Source organism: Ascaphus truei, chromosome 3, assembly GCF_040206685.1.
Source record: "Ascaphus truei isolate aAscTru1 chromosome 3, aAscTru1.hap1, whole genome shotgun sequence".
In the NCBI taxonomy this organism is placed as follows: Eukaryota; Metazoa; Chordata; class Amphibia; order Anura; family Ascaphidae; genus Ascaphus; species Ascaphus truei.
The window spans coordinates 285660677-285679727 of record NC_134485.1 but is presented as its reverse complement, the minus strand read 5'-3'; the positions used below and the strand labels follow the sequence as shown (position 1 = coordinate 285679727).

The following is a 19051-nucleotide window of genomic DNA, read 5'->3' as shown; positions in this document are numbered from 1 at the left end:
GCTGCTACATCTGTCTTCATGATTCCCATTTAAGAGAAAGTATAGACATAACAGAAATATAACATTCTCACACTTCTGCTACTCATCCATCTCTGACACCTAGCTAGCATACCAAACCCCTGTTAATTTCTGATAATCTTCTCACCACCCCTCTTGAAGGCCTCATATAGAGTTTATCTTCACCCCTACTCATTACTTTAGGATATACAATATGTTTCCCTCTAAATTTGCTGCTGTAGTATACTTTAAAAAAAACAATGAGCAGGGTTGGCTGGGACTTCCGTGGCGCTTGGCGGAGGGTGGGCCTCTTACCTTGTCCGGCATTTCCAAAGATGATGCAGCATCATGACATCTCAGCGCCATGTGGCGTCACATTGTCATGGCAACGCGGCGCTATGTGGCATCACGTTGCCATGGCAATGCAACACCATATGACATCGTGGCACCATGACAACAAAACAATGCAGGAAGAGATGCCACTGGACAAGGTAAGAGACAGCTGCAGAGGGCCCGACCTCTTCCCCGGCAATCAGTTTAATTGTTGTGTGGTGGCCTCGGTAACCGTGGGCCTCAGTGCAGAGGAACCAATGGCATTGCCATCAAGCCGGCCCTACAGTATGAGGCTTGAAAAGCTCTGTATATTATAATTTCATCTATGAAGAAGCTTTCTATAAGATATCACACAAGCTATGTACAGATAGAAAAAAAGGAAAGGTAAATTCTGAACATGAAATCAAGTCATTTTGAATGTCATCCAATGTGTTCCACAATATCTAATGAATTACGTAATCTTAATGCTTCCACCTACAGTATGTTTATGTTTGCAATCATATAAGAGACTATGGGGCTTATTATGTAAGGAGTGATAAGCGCAGATGATGTGCTATAGCATGAAAAGTCCCATTGACTTTAATGGGGCCCTTTCTGCGATAGCACATCATCTGCACTTATCACACCTTACAGAATAAGGGCCTAAACTAGTAATTCGAAAGTGTGACAAACCGCTTCTAAAGTGCACTTTCCGATCAGGTTGACATGCTTTGCTATTCTGTAGCCGTGTAAAAGGCTTTTTTAGAAGCGGTTCCATTCTTGCTCTGACAATCCGATTGCACACAACCTACGCGTTTCAACTTCCATCTTCATCATTACCCCTGATGAAGACGGAAGTTGAAACGCGTAGGGTGTCTGTGTTGTAGGAGGAGTAGAACCAACAGCTTTGGTGTTTGCTGTTTTTTGGGACCTGCCGAATTGGAAAGAGCCCTAGGAGATCATCGGGACTTCGGTGGAGTGTGGATGACGCAGTATAGCGAGGTTCGCGCGAGATTAGAGGTGATTGTCCCACGTGACGCAGAAATGATGAGAGAGAGGGGAGAAGCCGGTTGTGTACTGAGAGGTACAGGAGAATGCCAACCAACCTCACCACCAGCACAGAAGCGGATAGAAGAACAAGGAAACATTAGCTGTGTGGAGACTCATCAAAATTGAGGCAAAGTATTCCTACTGGTACACTTTTTCCATAATAGCGTGCAAGTTAAATAATGGAGAACTTATAGCTCCTATGGAGTTGTGATATTGATAGCTTGATTTTATTTTTTTGTAGAAACTTATTGTTCTTTTCACACGTGTGTGTGTGTGTGTGTGTATATATATATAGCCTTGAAATTGCCTTAAAAAACTGGGCGTTTGCCTCAAATGCAGTGCTTTCACAAGTTACAAGTTACCTCCTCAAAGACTACAAAGAAGCTATAAAATGTACAGAGTGCAACAGTAAAAAGCATGTGAAAAGTAGCTTTACACCCATAGAAATTTGAACCTAACTTACTCAAAGCCTCTAACCCTATGGCAAAACATGGTGGGGAAGAGGATTAAGAGAAAATATCACATCCAAGTGCACTAAGGTTTGTGGAGAACGATGTAATGAGAGATCCTGCTAAAAAATATGTCTAGTCGCAGTACACCCCAAGGGCTTGAAAGTGCAACAAGAATATACCCCATCCTTGACGATCAAAGTAACCGGTCATTAGTCAGGTTAGTCAGTTCTTTGACTTATACAACATACAAGACATTGCTTCATCCTACATGCTCAGAACATGCCCAGGACTGATTTAAACATCCAGGAGGAGAGCAAACGGCTACAATTTGAGTTCAATAGATTGTAGAATGACGATACCACTCCCTATGCTTATAAAGGGTAACCAGATGTCAGAAAATAGAAGCAAAATTCCCACTCCAGACGTGGTACATCATCACCCTCACCTCCCGGGAATAGCTGACTGTATCTCACCGTTCGAACAAGACGCTCAGATCTTAATATTGCTTGACAGGGATATCTTGAGGGTACATAAAGACCGCAAACAGCGCAATGGATCCTATAATGCCCCATATGCCTAAAGACTTGACCCGAAATGGGTAATAGTGGCCGAACTATGCTTTGGCAAAAAGGGCACAGACCCAACAATGTCAATGCCTTATAAACAAACATATTAGACAATAGATGCACATCTCTCTTAAAACCATGTCCTAACCACTTCCATGTGAAAGAAAGGATTGACAACAAAAAGATACAGTCATACCACCGAAACCTACAAAGAGATCTTTACATCAGAGAAGTGGGGTGATGGCCTATGATATACAGTATTCCAAACAACAAAAGATGATGATAAACCAGCTCAATGAATGGAAGATTCAGATTTCCACAGGATAACGGATAAAGAAGTTTTTGAAGATTAATCAAACAGTTGGGTATCTCCTCTTCCATTTCGGTCCCCCCAGAAGACATCTCCTGGGCCCTCTATAGACTTACTTAACTGTGTTGCAACTTAGAGAAGAAGCCAGAGACAAAGTATCACTTTGTGCATTTCATGGAGAAGATATTTTACAGTGGCCATGCAGAACCCACTCCTCCACTGATGAAAGGTAAAGAATTCTGGTACCTTCCATCTTTTGGCGTATACCACCCCCAGAAACCTGGTTAAATCCAGGTAGTAATTGTGACAGTAGTGGAGTAACCAAGCTCTTAAATAAAGGTTAAGCCCGTTTGGTTACACCTACTCCGTTATAAGCGTTCAAGAAGAGTAAGCTCTTGAGCCCAGTACTGTGTAATGCATAAAATGTATTGTGCGACAATGAAGTATTTTATGTGTTTTTACCTTTCCAGGAGTGCCAGCAAGCAGATTGCTGTGGTATGAGTTTCAAGGGGGTTTTTGCAGAGAAAGTGTTGTCGGAATTTGCCTACTGTAGCTAGTAAGGGTCCAGAGTTGCTTGTTCCCCTAAAAATGTACCCAGGAATCAGGTCTAATTCCTTGATACATGTAGGCACATGTCACGGCAATATCTCCCCTTGAAAACGCTTTCGCGACTCACCGCTAGGGGTTAACTGCTTCAGCACAGACCAGAAAGGTAAAAAGGGCATAGTGATGTGAGGTGTCCCTGAAACAGTGAAGGGGTCCCAAGGTTAATGGGGATCCCCAGTAAATGCCCAGATCACCCAGAACCTATATAGGGGTTCATGGGTTGTTTCCCTGCTTCAGCGCAAACCAGAAAGTTAAATGGGGCATAGTGATGTGAGGTGTCCCTGAACCAGTCAAGGGGTCCCTAGGTTAATGGGGATACCCAGTAAATGCCCATTTCACCCACAACTGGTATAGGGGTTCTGAGGTGCTCCAACCATACATATAAGGTTGTGAGGGGATTCTTAGAATCCGTACTAAGTCTATGCAATAGTGTGTGGGTAATATGGCTAGTGAAAAATAAAGTGCAGCTTTTTATTCAATTTACCATACCAGAAAGACTAAGGTTTTTAAAGTGTATATTTTAGTAACATATGTGTTAAGTACATATATGCTTTGTGCACAGCAAATGAAGCACAGGGAGGAAAAGTGTTCCTGTAGCTGTGGTGATCCCTAAATAACATAGGGTACCCCAGTTAGTGCCAAGATGACCCAGAACCTGCATTGGGTTTGTGGACTCTGGAAGTCCACTGTTAAGTATAGAAAAACCTGACCATTTTAGGGGCTTTTGGGGTTCCCTGTGTTGTAGAAACTCCAGGTTTTGGGAGTGTAAGTTTTAGGTGGGATATTGGGATAAAAATGTACTCTTTTTGTTTGTAGGATTTCGGGGGCCCAGCTACTAGTGGTTCCCTGATTCTCCCTGGCGTGCAGGCACTATTTGTGGGTTCGCGGGGTGAATAACATTGGGGCTGCACCGTGTCCCCCAGACTCCTGGTTTTCGAGCCCAGATATCCCAGTATAAGTATTTGCATAGGAGACATGATGCTGCCTAGCCATCTGGCCTCAAAGGGAATCCAGGATGTCAAGAGGTGTCAGGTGATTTGGTAGCAAGAAGGGGCAGAGGAAAAGGCCCAACAGCCATTTGGGTTCTTTCAGACTCTGCGGAGCCTTCCCTGCAGATAGTCATGCCCCTTTCTCTAACATCATCAGCCAGATGAGCCTGCCCTGATTGGCTGCTGAGAATGTTCTCACACTTCTGATAGGGGTACTTTAGTGTTCTGTGAATAAAACTCAGAGGTATTATAAACCCCTGCACCCATCAGATTTTGTGAATTCTCTAAGACTCTAAGCAAGATTCTAAGCACCAAGTCCAGACCTCTGGAGAGGGGAGGGGTGGCGTCTGGAACTGCAGGCTGATTTCAGTTCTAGGACATTGCAGGCTAAATCTCAGTCAGAGGAAAATCCTTAGGTAGGTTTCCATGCACCTAGGAGAGTTTAGTTGTATACCCCAGTTCCCAAGTAAGTGTGTATTTTCTTATGTAGTTTGTGTAACATTGTGTGTTTGCCTTTTCCTGTGAATAAATGTACAATTTATTTCATTAACTTGTTTTGCTCAATGCATGAACCTGGTATAAAGGTGGAAATGGCCTGGTCTCCTGTGACAGTATTTGACTCAAGTGCCCAATTTCAGAGAGGCTCCTTGAATTAAAGTTTTCATTACCAGACCAGACTTAACAAATAGTTTTCTAGGTGTGTTAATTCACTTTCAGAAAAAGCCTATTGCCGTAACAGCCGACATTCAACAGATGTTTCATTGTGTCCTCATTCAAGAAGACACCAGAAAATTCCTAATGTTCCTGTGGTAACAATGATGTTTATCATAGATTACTGGATGAAAGTGCATGTCGTCAGTAATAGTCTATCACCTGCAGTGACTTCTTACGGACTCAGGAAAGCCCAAAAAGCGTAAAAGGAATATGGTACAGGCCCTATGAAGTTCCTCTAAAGAGATTTCTATGTAGATAACGGACTCAAATCAGTCCCTACAGAAGGAGAAGCCAATGACTTACTCAAAAGAACACAAAAGATACTAGCAAATGTCAATCTAAGGCTCCACAAAATAGCTTCTAATAATGCTATAGTAATGAAGGCATTTGATTCAGACGATCATTCAAATTATCTGAAATATTTAGACCTTGAGTTGACATGCCACCTATCCAGCAGAGCATTGGATTGATCTGGGATCTTAAAGCATACACATTCATGTTCTAGATGTCTATCAAAGAAAAGCCATACACCCAACGTGGTGTCCTGTTTATAGTCAACAGCCTCTATGCTCTATGACCTTCTCAGATTTGTAGCTCTAGTCACCATATTAAGGATGTATCTCCTTAGAAAGCTTTCCGCGGAAACACAGGACTGGGATACCTCATTACCTTCAGAAAAGCAACGAGAGTGGGAAATGTGAAAAAAGTCCTTGAACAACTTCAGATCCCACACACCTACTCACCTACTGTATATCCCTTACCACTGCACGAAACAAAGAAGTTTGATTTTTTTCAGCTGCTTCTACTAAAGCCATAGCAACAATGTCTTACTTAAAGGTTACAGATGAAAATGGAGAACACCATATGTATGTATGTATGTACGTATGTATGTATGTTTTTATTTATATAGCGCCATTAATGTACATAGCGCTTCACATCAGTTATATACGTGACAATCATAAATAATTAATAATATAAATAACCCATAAAGGGGAGAAGTGCTTCAGACATTAAAGTAACATTTAGGAAAAGGAATCCCTGCTTCAAAGAGCTTACAATCTAATTTTCTGGTAGGAAGAACGTGTAGACACAGTAGGAGGACGTTCTGGTAAGTGCATCTGCAAGGGGCCATATCAGATTCATCTTTAGCAAGGATATGTTGGCACTGCAACCTGAGCACATTATACCAAGGCTCAAGCTGTGTGGAGCATGTTGAAAGCAAAGCTAGCAGAGCTCATAGTAAATTAAATGGACAGTAAACCAGAGGTCATCAAGTTTTACACAGATAGCAAAGTGGTGCATATATAACAAAACAAGAAGTGTCAAGATGTTGCCAATAGTGTAGAATGAATCAGAAAATCTACGAGAACAGAACAGTGGCACTACAGGCCGTTATTCGAACATTTCACTGATCCGTTTTCGTGTGCTCTGCTGTATTCCACGCGGCAGGCACACCTGTGTTTACCACGGTTGATTTATTTGAATTTCATGGATTCTGATTTCTTTGGGTGCAATTCTTCACGTATCCGTGGCAGAAATGAATGAATTCTAAAGTGTAGAGTACTATGCTACTGTGTCAATTAGCAGGTGTTTAAAAACTAGAACACTAAAATGCCATTTTCTGCACTTGATAAACACGAGTCAACACGCGTCTTAAGGCGATAAGGTTAGAAGAAATCACACGCCATGACATCGGTATTCCGAGGTATACAACACGTGAAATGTTCGAATAACGTCCGACGCATCTGTATGTGCCCATAGACCAGAACCCTGCAGAAATGCATCTTGGTAGTTCACCTGCAGAGTACATCATGGTTTACAAGACCAACGTTTCGGACACAACCTGATAAGATGCCATCAGTTCCAGCAAATACCTTTGACCTAGTAGATCCTGAAGTAGACACAGAAATCCACCCTCAAGTCTCTGTTCTGGTCATAAATGTTATGTTTATAAACATGCTCGGATCCCATTTTTTCTACCGCTTCTCAGAGCAATTGCACATGCTCAAACGTGTCACCATTTCTTTCCAACAAGCTCTTGGTGGAACAGTAGACAGCTGTCATAGTTTGTATCTCTGCAAGAGATTAAGTATTGTGATTGAAATTACAGAGTCAAAAAAGATTGTCCTCAAATGCATCCAGGAAGAAACGTATGCAGAGAAGATCAGCTATATCAACAGGAAAAAGGATATCTCTAAAGGTAGTCCCATTTGGAATTTGAATTCCATCATTGATGAGGATGGCCTGATAAGAATAGGTGGTCATTTTAGCAATTTCCAATTGAGCAAGGATTAATGCAATCCCCTTATCATCCTGCCCAACACCACATCACTACTCTGTTAGTTCATCACTAATCATGAACAAGTTAAGAATCAGGGTCAACATTTCACAGAGGGAATAGAGCAAAAGAAATATGGATAATTGGCACAAAGAGGGGCATCGCTGGTGTCATCCACACATGCATCAGATGCTGTATGTTGCTGGGAAAATGCCATGATTAAAGGATGACAAACCTGCTACAGAATTACTATAGTAAAAGCTTACCTTCACCTACATGAGACTCAATGTCTTTGGACCATGGATGGTCATTTCACATAAGACTAGAGGCGGTCATAAGGATAGCAAACGATGGGTTGTACTTTTCACTTGCATGAGTATATAGGCTATACATATCGAGGTAATTGAATCTATAGTTGCTTCAAGCTTAATACATGCTCTCAGAAGATTTTTTGCTATCAGGGGGCCAGTTAAACATCTATTCCCAGACTGTGGACCAAACTCAGTTGGAGCATGCAGGGAATTACAAATTTGTAAAAATAAAAAAAGGCAACGAGCATGTCAGTGTTCAGAAGAACCTGCATGACCATGGTTTCACGTGAGTATTTAACTCTCCCCAATCCTCTCACATGGGAGGAGCTTGGGCACATATGATTGAATCACTCCATGCATTTTGGACTCCATGATCCTAGAGGTGGTTTCTACTCGACTCTCCCATTAAGTTTGTACAACATTTATGGACGAAGTATCAGCAATTGTCAAAACCAGGCCTTTAATTCCGATGTCTACAGATATGGAGTCACCAAACACTATGCTACTTATGCAGAAAGTGGGAGAAGTTCCTGTCCCAGTTGGAGACTTTAATTCAAAGGATGTATAAAAGCCCGTGGAGGCACGTTCTGGGATCGCTAAAGGAGTGAATATATTTTACACTCCAAAAACCTCACAAATGGTAATGTAACAAACATCCAAAAACAAGAAAGACGGTGCAAAACAGCGCTAAAAAGATCATACAATACCCCTAATGGGAAACACGTGAAAAATATATATAACAATAAAGGCAGCCAGACAGATACTGAAAGTACAGTTAGTTGGATGGCATAAGAGAAAAAGGGAAATGTCGGCGCCAAATGTGACAATAATAGAAAGTCCAAACTATACGATTGAAAGTCCAATTGTAGTCCTTGGATGATCAAATGGTGTGCAAACGGACTGTGGATTCTCTCCAAGATGCGGTGCAATATGTGAAAATAAAAGAAAATGGATTATGGTGCAGTAAGTCAGTCAATGCGGACTTAAAGGACACCGGTATTGGGAGGAAGGCAGAGCGTGACGTCACATCCGCTCGGAAGTGCTCCAGCTCCTGTGACTCGTGTAGCTCCACACAACATCTACCTCACGTGGGGACGCCAGTGAGAGGGCTCCGGTCGCCATCTTCAAACCACCGAGTGTGTCTCCAGTCCTACTGCCTTATATTATCCTGCATCTTGTGAGTAGGGCAACGATTTTAACCCCCCCCCCGGATTGGTGTTTGCTAGCCATCCTCCAGAACCCTGCATTAGTTGTTAATAAATAGCTTTATTTTATTATTTTTAGCCTGGCCTGTGTTGTTGTTAGTCTGTCATGTCTGTTTTGTGTTGTTAGTGTTATATGTTTTTAAGTCCACATTGACTGACTTACTGCACCATAATCCATTTTCTTTTATTTTCACATATTGCACCGCATCTTGGAGAGAATCCACAGTCCGTTTGCACACCATTTGATCATCCAAGGACTACAATTGGACTTTCAATCGTATGGTTTGGGCTTTCTATTATTGTCACATTTGCCGCCGACATTTCCCTTTTTCTCTAATGTAACAAACATAACATTTCAAAAATGAGACATTGTCCTGCTTAAAGAGAAACAAGTTGAGCGAAATGAGTGCCAATGGGACTTATTGTCAAGACCATGTCTAGCATTGATGAAAATGTTGAAGTAGTGACTTCTAAACATGGAACTGTGAAAATCTTTATCAGAAACCATCCTTCTGATGTCCCACCTAGACTTTAGAAGATGAGAAAATTGTACCCAAATTCTTCTATGGCCCGAAGAAACATCAAGGAGCCCTAAGCCATCCTTGACTGGTGCACCTGTTTTTACACCTGTTCCGTCAAAAGACTTTGTAGACACAGTGGTACCATGGATTTAATATAGACTATTGACTTACAGTTAATATTTTCCTTTACATTCCCTCATAACATAGCAGGCAGAGGGGTGATGCGACGCAGTGAGGCTGGAGAGAGATACGACCATTGCTGGACATTTTGCATCAGTTACCTGAGGTTAAGTATTACTTTGATCCTATTACAGATGAGCTATGGGACATATGATGGGAAGTACCATTTTAGGTGGGAACGGGTCTGAAAAAGTGCTAAGTGCCCGATATGTAGGCCCACTTGCACTTGGACACTTTTTCGTGTGTACTTTCACTAGCTGTTCTGATTGCTTCTGTGTTTTTGTGTAGCATGGATATCCAGTAGTGCTACGTGTTCTAATGTGTTTTTCATTTGTGAATGTCTGTGTATCCCATTCCCCCTTTATCCCAGTCATTTGGGTACCATCTTCCAAGTGGGATTTTTGGGGGAGACTGTCTTCCTGCATTAATTTGTCTACATTTTGGTGTGTTTTTCACCATATATAATAAGAGCACTTTTGGTATAACATTACTGTGTGTCAGTCATTTGTGTTGAGTGCTCTGGGTATTTTTCTTATTGTATACTTTTTAAGATTTTGGGAGAACCTCCTACCTGTTTGGACCTTTTCTATTTTGTTGCTCTAGTACTGTTACTTTAGTGGTACTGACTGACCTTCCATTTTTTGTATGTTTTAGTATATGTTCCACATATGTTATTATTGTTGTATCTATTGATAAAAGACAGGGAGTGTGCAGTCCGTAGCTCTGTGTTTTTTACTCCTGATGTTGCTCAGTAACCTTTGCTCTCCTTCTCTGTTCTCTGTGCTTCTATGTATCTCTGTTCTAGAGCTGTCCACCTGCCTGTTGCCACCAGCAACTACCCAGTCCCGTTTCAGATCCTGCAGTCCTATTTCTTCTCTCTCCCCCGCGCTCCCCCCCCCCCCACCCGCTGCTCTTCCTGTGACAGCAGTGTCTCTTACTTACCATATTCCATATTTTGGTAATTTTGAAACGTTTTTCATTCGTTTCTGTTTGTGTTCATATAATGAAGATAACCAGAAATTCAAAGAAGACACGATCTTTGTATGAAAGAAGGAGATGCATTAACTGAATGTCTAAGCTTATAAAGCCACAGCAGGACTACTGTAGGACTCTTGTAGATTTAAATATTGCACCTGAATGGACAACAAACTCTGATATCATGAAAGCAAGCAATTGAATTTGCTTACAATTGTACCTATATAAACACTATTCCCCTTGCACTCTAGAAATGTGTTATTTCAGAAACGGTATCTCTGAAAAGTGCAATTCCAACAGATTTAGTGGAACTCACAAGACAGCGAAACACTTTAAAGGAACCTAATTATCCTACTGTACAAAGGCCAACATATACCAGATAAATGCCACAGTTGAAATAAGGGCAGTACGAATAAGTTCAAGTACTGTAGGATGGAAATATTTAGCAAAAGACAATATCAACAAAAGATTCACATGTTTTAACCCTCCTGGCAAGTAATTTGATTATAAACGTAATGAATGATAAATTGATACAATGGTGCAAGAAGTTGCTGTGGAATGTGAAATCAGTCTTTATACTGTATTAGTGGTAATATCTATGTGGGAAACACTGGGGTGTATGTAACATAGCAACAGTTGTTTCTACTTATAGTGCAGGAATTACTGCCCATATGTTATAGATGCACAGATTGGATACTGCAACTAAGATAACATTAAATATTGTGATTAGCCCAGGTTCTTTATCTTGAGTACATCTGCATGTTTTTCACTCCACTGTCACGTCAGTGGTTTAACTACAGATAGCAATTTTTGCTGTACCTTGTACTGTGAAGGAGTTTTGTCTCCCCCACCCCCCCCCCTTTTTTTTTACCTTCCAAAACCTTATTGTTATAATTTTTTAAAGAAACTAAAAAATAGAACATTTTACTTTAAAGGTGCAATCGTACACAAAATTCACTCTGAGTTGGGTTATGAAACACCGTATTTTCGTAAAAAATCAAAAACAAAAATTATTTATAAGTAAATAAAAATTGCCACTCTATCAAGTACTTCCAACGGTTACTATTTTATCATCCAGAATCGACAGTTTGTTTAATCCTTCCTGTGTATTAGCTCTCTCTCACTCTCAAGCAATTGCAGTGACAATAGACTTGAATAAAAGCTTTAATTGATTGCTTCGGCCATGTCACACTATCACAGATTGCTGTCATTTTCATAGGAACCTCATTCGAACTTTGAAAAGTCCAAGTACACTATGTTTAGAAAGGACTTGTAGTATTATGGAGGGATCATCTTTTTCCTTGAGTGGACGGAATTACACTTAAGGATAATTGCATGTTTATATTATAAACATTTTTGTTTTTGTTTTAGTAACAGGATTAAGTCCATTAGAGCTGGGAGATAGAAACTGATTTCTAAATGTAAGCACTACTGTATAAAGCAGATATTTGGCTGCCATAAATTCTACTTTGGATATGCAGCTCTTAGTGGAACTGACTCATGCACAGGTGTGCTATTAGTCATTTGCAAAACATTCTTGGGCAGCACAAATATACACTTGAATATTCACCCACAGAGTTAATGTATGCACCCAAAATGATCTTACTTTCCAGAAACTAAGTGGCTTATTCAATATGCCTCAAAGTGGCTCATCGCACTGCTATTGGCTTGAATGGGAGTTTTCAGCTGACCACAGTGCAATCTTCCTCTTTGGTGCTTATTCAATAAAAATAGGACATCATTTAATCACCACCACACATTTGCCACATTTAAGATGCAAATACATATGCAAACTTCTGGGAAATTCCCCAAAGTTGGCAGCTTTTCTCAAAGTAATTACCACTGGTATGTTTAGCGAAAGACTTGGTTCAATCTTATACATCTCTAGTGAAACCTTCCTAGTATGCAAGTCTCTATCTATGCATGGTTCATGCAGAGGAGATATCAACTAGTATCTAAGAGGTAAAAAGGTTAACATAAAAAGCTCAGAATACCGTCAGAAAAAAAATATCATAACATTTGAAATAAAATTGACAATCGCAAATAGTACAGATCTTAAACTAACATGACGAATAGACTTGTATTATTGTTATGAGAAAAACTTTGCCATGAACTCTGTTGGCTCAGACAATCATTTTTTTATTTAGTTGATAATACTATATTATCTTAATTTTTATTACATTTTGTTTTTCTGCTGGCATACTAAGCTTTTTTTTTCCCCTGTGGGAAAAATAGGGACTTTCAAGTCAGTGTTCCCTTTCACATTTACAAAAGTATAAGAACTTATTTTGGAGGAGTAAAAATCTTATCCGCCCGAATCCCAAACATGTCTCAAGGTTAGCTTAGTCTGACTCAGGGAAACGTGCCAGGGGAGTGAAATTGAAAAGGAAGGAAAGAAGGAGAACAGACAACTTGTTTCGGCCAAATTACAAAAAAAAATGACATCATATCACACAAATGACAAGAGAGTTCAGAAAAGAGCCTTGTTGTAAAAAAGGAATGGAGTAGAGTACAATTACATTACAAAACGCATCTTTACATCTATTTACCCCAGAATATATGAGCCTCGCTTAAATAGAGGGGATGAGAGTACTCTAGTAGTGCAACAGAGTACTCTAGTAATAGCATTATTTATCTATTCTGCTCTGTATTTCTTTCGCTGTCCTCTAAATGACCTCTTACTACTGTATATATAAGATAATTTTTGTCCGTACATTTTCTTGAATTGCCAGAAGCCTTGATAAAGATTAGTAAGTAACAATTTATAATTATCCTTTAGAGACCGTGAGAAGGAGTGGCTCAGTGAGTAAAAACACTGATTGACACTGAGATTGTTGCAGGGGAGCCTGGTTCAATTCCCGGTGTTGGCTTCTTGTGACCTTGGGCAAGTCACTTTATCTCCCTGTGCCTCAGGCATTAAAAACATAGATTGTAAGCTCCACGGGGCACAGACCTGTGCCTGCAAAAATGTCTCTGTAAAGCGCTGCGTATAACTAGCAGCACTATACAGTACAAGAACATGCTATTATTATTATTATTTCTCATCCCAGAGTAAAACATGTACTGTACATGTAACATACTTGGAACAGTCTATGTAGTCAGACAAGCATACTGTAGTTACAGTAGTATTTTGTATTATACAGCATTTGTCTGTGATACACAAACAATCTCTTTTAACAGTTTTTTTTGTTCCACAAGTAAAAAATAACTTAATCTTCGGTAACAGAATATAATTTAGTAATGGGCATACTCTACAATTTGATTACGTTATATAAAAAAATAAGTTCAATATCTTAATACTGTATTAGCAGTGGACCAGTTTAAAGTATGCCCCATTTTTTAAACTAAAAGTTTTTCTGGGGTTAGTATCCTCGTTAGCTGGCTTCGGGCTTTTCCACCTTACACACTTGCACCCATTTAATTAGTGTTATTTTAAAATTGTTGTTGGATGTTACTTTTTCCATTCTCATTTTCCTAATGCTAAAAGAGTGACATAGACGCAGTTATGCAAAAAATTAAGCCTTAGGAAGTAGTTTTTATTGCTCATTGAAAGATGTTAAAATTATACTATAAACTCTTCAAGATGAAAAGTCATGGGGTTCATTGAAAAATACAGAGAAGCTGGTATATTTGGCACTCTAAAGTGTGTATTTATAGTTCATAATGTGCAGTAACATATACACTGTTGAATGGCACGCAATAACTCTGCATGCCTGCAATCTCATTTTAATGAACAGCTCTGTACTCAAAATGTGTAAACAATCAAGTGCTCATTATGAGCGGGATCTAACCTCTGCAAAAAAACTATTATCATCATATACAGTAAGCAAAAACTGAGCAACATTGTTTCGTGATATTATTGTCTGATAAATATCTGCTTAAACTGAAATGTTTTTTGTAAGGGGGCTATTTCCCTAAATTACTATTGATTTTTTGGTACAACCCGAAGGCCAGAGGAAGAGCTACAGAGGTTAAGTGAAAATGGACCCTAAATTTTCAAACCAATGTAGACATTTTATCTGTTCCGATAGTAGTATTCATGTATACATTTTGATAAAAATTTGATATTTTCCTTAGATATTAATAATGTATTTGTTGTGGAATTAATAGATGTGCTTATCATTACTTGACAAAAAATAAAAAAGCCCCAAAATGTATGTTTTTACTACATTTTTGTCAACATATACGTAATACTATCACTAGGTAAACAGTTACTTGTGCAATAGACATTATCTAATGCATTGAATTAATTATTTTTGGTTGTGTTAATACCTATATTCATTCTTGCTATTTTTTCCCCTAGCTCACTACTTGTTCAACAAATCATGTTGCTAATGGTTGCTTGGGCAAGGAAGTTTAAAGTTCACATAAGAAGCAGGAAAACCTTTTCGTCAGAGGAAAGCAGGGACTCTTCCGTATATTGAATGAGTTGTTTTATATTTATTCCAAAGCCATAAATGTTTTTTGCATAGTTTGCATTTGTTGGGGTGTTATATAGCACATGTTAAAATTCCATCCAGTACAACAAGAAAGGTCATTTTCACAATTGTTATAATATCTAGCTTAAGGTTTAACTGCAAAGAGACAGCATCTAGAGCTTGTACTGTATACATATTTCACAACATTTTACAGTGACAACTTGTCCGGTAGCAATACATTTTGATTCATAAGGGACCTCTTTCTTAAATAAATCGGGTGATGTTTTGTGTTCCTGTCTTGCCCCAGTTTTGCAGCTGGGAGACTCTGAGACCCCTTTGGTCTTTTCAATTGGCTTATTCTCCACAGAACCCCTGTTACCCATTCATTGAACTCATTCACTGCAAATACATTATCCATTTGTATTTTTACAAAACCTATTTTCTTATCTAGTGAAATGTATGAGTCCCAAAATGAAAAATCCCTATACATCAACTGCCATTTCATGTTAAAGTCAGTTTAATAGCATTTTCATCCACAGTCTCTTATATTACAGATGGTGCATACATTATTGCTGCCAATAACATGACGTATTGAGCCGACGTTGGTACGATATTTGACGCAAAATGTAATGTGGCACATTTGCAACTTTTTTTATAAAGAATGCAATATTTAACATGCTTTTTTATGCAATGTGTCCTGTTAACGGGAGCAATAATGTCTGCAACATCTTTATTCACGATTTGACTTCCCTGCAATTTAAATGCGTTCTCTTAAAGGTGTCCTATTCTTACCTTGTACGTGTTGATTGGCATGTCAATGATGATATGAAGCAGATCCCCCAAAGCCAGACTTGCAATCAGTACATTAGGACCATTTCTCATGCATTTATTTTTGTAGATTATCCTCAGCAGTGTTGAGTTACCAATGATGCCCACTACAAATATCAGACAGGATATCACCGTGTTTATATATCTGAAGGAGCTCTTGATCTCAGTTTTGCCTTCGCACATTGGAGGAAACTTAGGTCTTCCAGTTCGAATACTTTTACCTTCGAGTATTTTGTGGCTTGATGTGTTTGCATTTGAAGTCTTAAAAACAGATGTCTTTACAGTGGTTGTTAAAATGTCCAGAAATGGTAGTCTTTCATTAGATAATGGTTTAAATGATGATTCATTCTCCTGTCCAAATACTACAATTGCAGAAAATAGCAGAACTGCCAGGGTTGTAGAGCACTTATGGTTCTGCATGATGTTTGGAATTGCTTAGGTTTAAGTGAAATCTGTGTAAATATTTACAAGTGGAAATTAGATATGGATTATGCTGTGCGTATATTTAGCCAGAACCTAAGCAAAGAGAAAAAAATATCAGTAAACCTCTGCTGTCAGGTTGGATTGCTCTCATTTTACTTTTCAGATCCTAGATTATGTTTTACTTCCCAAAAGCACCCACCAGAGTCTTTTATATGGTAAAAGATCAAGTCAAAAGAGCAGAATTGCGTTTGATTTCATAATGTCATCCATCCAGTGAACATATTTACCTTTAAGATTATAGATTTCAAAATGTATAATTATTCATTTAAAAAATAAAATAAAAATACATTAAGACAAGCTGTTTAAACCCTAATGACTTGCAATTTATCATATCACTACACGAACATAATATCTAAATAAAAAATGTTTGCTATGGAAAGTCCTCACAAATATTTGCAATGTATGGTGATAAAATAAATTAATAGTACAGTATGCGTCAGATCATACATATATATTTAATAGTATTACACATTTAAAATATATATATATATTATAATTTATACAACTAGAATGTGTGAAAATAAATAAATACATAGATTATTTACCTTCTTAATGCTTCAGTGGTTCCACAGGTGATGGAAGTTGTTGGAGATTTGGTAAAAGAATGAAGTACCACAGGTTTCTATTTTATGAGTTGCCCTGGAAAGTTGTTACTAGACTACTTTATCGAGAGACACTTCTGAAATGACTCAGAGGATGTTAGCATCAGCAATGAGCGATCCAGACCTTGCCTCTGGTATGTGTGTCTTTGAAAATCCACTAGATTAGTCAAATACTTCTGCATCAATCACTGACAGACTCCGCCTGCTCCCTTGTACAAGACAACAACCTTTTCTCTATCCTTCTCTTCTCCCTTTGAGCTGCCTGGACAGCATCATCTGAAAGTTTCCAAACAGATCACTGAGACTGGGTATCACTAACTTTTTGTTAAAATCAGAATTCACAGACTTTTTAGAAAATGTTTGACATCTAATATATACATGTCAACATTCATTCAATTATATCCGTAACCTGCTTCAGAATAACTTAAATACTGTTTTATTAAGGGTGATATTTTCTAACAAATATTTAACATATGCAAATATCTTATACCTCATTAAATGATCAAATATTGGAAAATTATTTAATCAAAAACACTTAATTTACATCTATTTATTAAAATTATAGCTCATTTTAAAACAGCTTTATTATAGTTTATGGTAATATTTCAAGTTTATGTGGTTTCCTGTATAAAAAACACAGTTGGTAAATACGTTTAAATGTATTTATGGAAGTGAAACATGTAAATCAATCTATGTTTCTTGCTGGCCATGACATAGGTTGTACTTATCAATTTACAGTACAATGTACCAGAGTGTTTTGGTATACACATACATATTTTTGTCATTGTAATTGTAATGGACATGTCAATAGTGTCATTCTTATGAGAGGAAAGTAAGGAGAAAAAAATGGAAGTTAATCAGTTGCCACAATCCATTTGTGGTTTGGGAAAACTAATGCAATTATTAATTTGGAATGTAATAATTTTTTTTAAAGAATACATTTTTGCCTCTGCTGCTTTATGGCTAAAGAAGAAAGAATTGAATTGTTGTGTGTATTGTTTATAATATTCTCTCTGACATAAAATGCGTAACTTTTTTGCCTTACTATTTACATCTTAGGGACATTAATGTCTTGTAACAAAACTCTTAGATTTATACATTCAATTGTAAATAGAATTGAATGAAGCTATTGTAATGCATTCGCTTTCCCTTACTGTGAAGACACAGTCAGAAAGGAATGTTAGAGGATATCAAGCAGAATGCATCCCTCGGGGCACAGATGTATGTGTCTTTTCAGCATCCACATAACCTAGCTTTGTGCATCTGCACATACTAAAGCTTTGCATTCACTATCTGAATTAACAAACATCTCTACAGAAAGGAAAATTATATCACTAGCAAAGAACATGTGTAGATTTAAAAAGGATAATTACAATGACAACATGTTCAAGATTTCTATAACAGTTTTGCTGTGTAGTTCTAATGTTACTGTTCACCAAGCATTCTTTTTCACACATCTATGGTTATAATATTCTGATCCATTCATTCTATTGGACCTTAATCCAGACAAAGGGGGCTATGCACAAAGCAGTGATAAGTGTTTTTAAGGGAGATAAATGCCTTTATAGCGGGATACTGCCTGCTGCGCGACTCAGAAAGCAGTGATAACAGTGCAGTATCTCGCTTTAAAGGCTTTTTATCACCCAAAAACTGTCAGTGGTAAAAAAAGTCGTACAATCAGGCAAAAAATGGCCAACCCTCTGTTTTTTGCCAGTCTGCATGATTCACAAAGCAGTGATAATTGAATCGCACTGTAAAAACTCACAATTTCTTTTCACTAGCTAAAGGTTGGCGCAAAAGAGATGGAGGAATGATTAAAAGCATTATTGTTTATTTTATGCACACCATTAATACAATAGGCCGGTGGGGGTCTCTGGGTGGTCCCTACGGGTGTGTGTGGGCCTCCAGGTTGTCCCTGCGGATTTCCAGGGGTCCCCAGGTGGTCCCCACGGGTGTCTGGGGGTCCTCAGGTGGTCCCTGTGGGTGTTCTGGGGCTTCCAGGTGGTCCCTGCAGATGTCTGGGGGCCCTCATGTGGTCTCCGTGGGTGTCCGGGGACCCCACAGGGGTACCCAGGTGGTCTCTGTGGGTGTCTGGAGGTCTTTGAGTGGTTCCTCTGGGTGTCTGGGGGTCCTAGGGTAGTCCCTGTGGGTGTCCATGGGCCTCCAGGTGGTCACTGTGTGTGTCCGGGGGCCTCCTGGTGGTCACCGCGGGTGTCCAGGGGTCCCCGCTGGCCTGCAGTACCAATACTGTGCC

General features: G+C 39.0%; 1 protein-coding gene across 2 annotated transcripts in view; it reads right to left on the bottom strand.

Moving 5' to 3' along the window:
- The window catches only part of EDNRB (endothelin receptor type B), a 28209-nt gene extending 11249 nt beyond the window's left edge, over positions 1-16960 (bottom strand). Inside the window, exons 1-2 of one of the 2 annotated variants that reach the window (XM_075590883.1) lie at positions 16741-16960; positions 15677-16228 (exon numbers count right to left, since the gene is read on the bottom strand). In XM_075590883.1, the coding sequence (XP_075446998.1) occupies positions 15677-16132 (456 nt within the window). In that variant the 5' untranslated portion in view covers positions 16133-16228; positions 16741-16960. The remainder of the gene's footprint in view (positions 1-15676; positions 16229-16740) is intronic. The other variant, XM_075590884.1, reaches the window with a different exon arrangement.
- Between the last annotated feature and the right edge of the window lie 2091 nt (positions 16961-19051).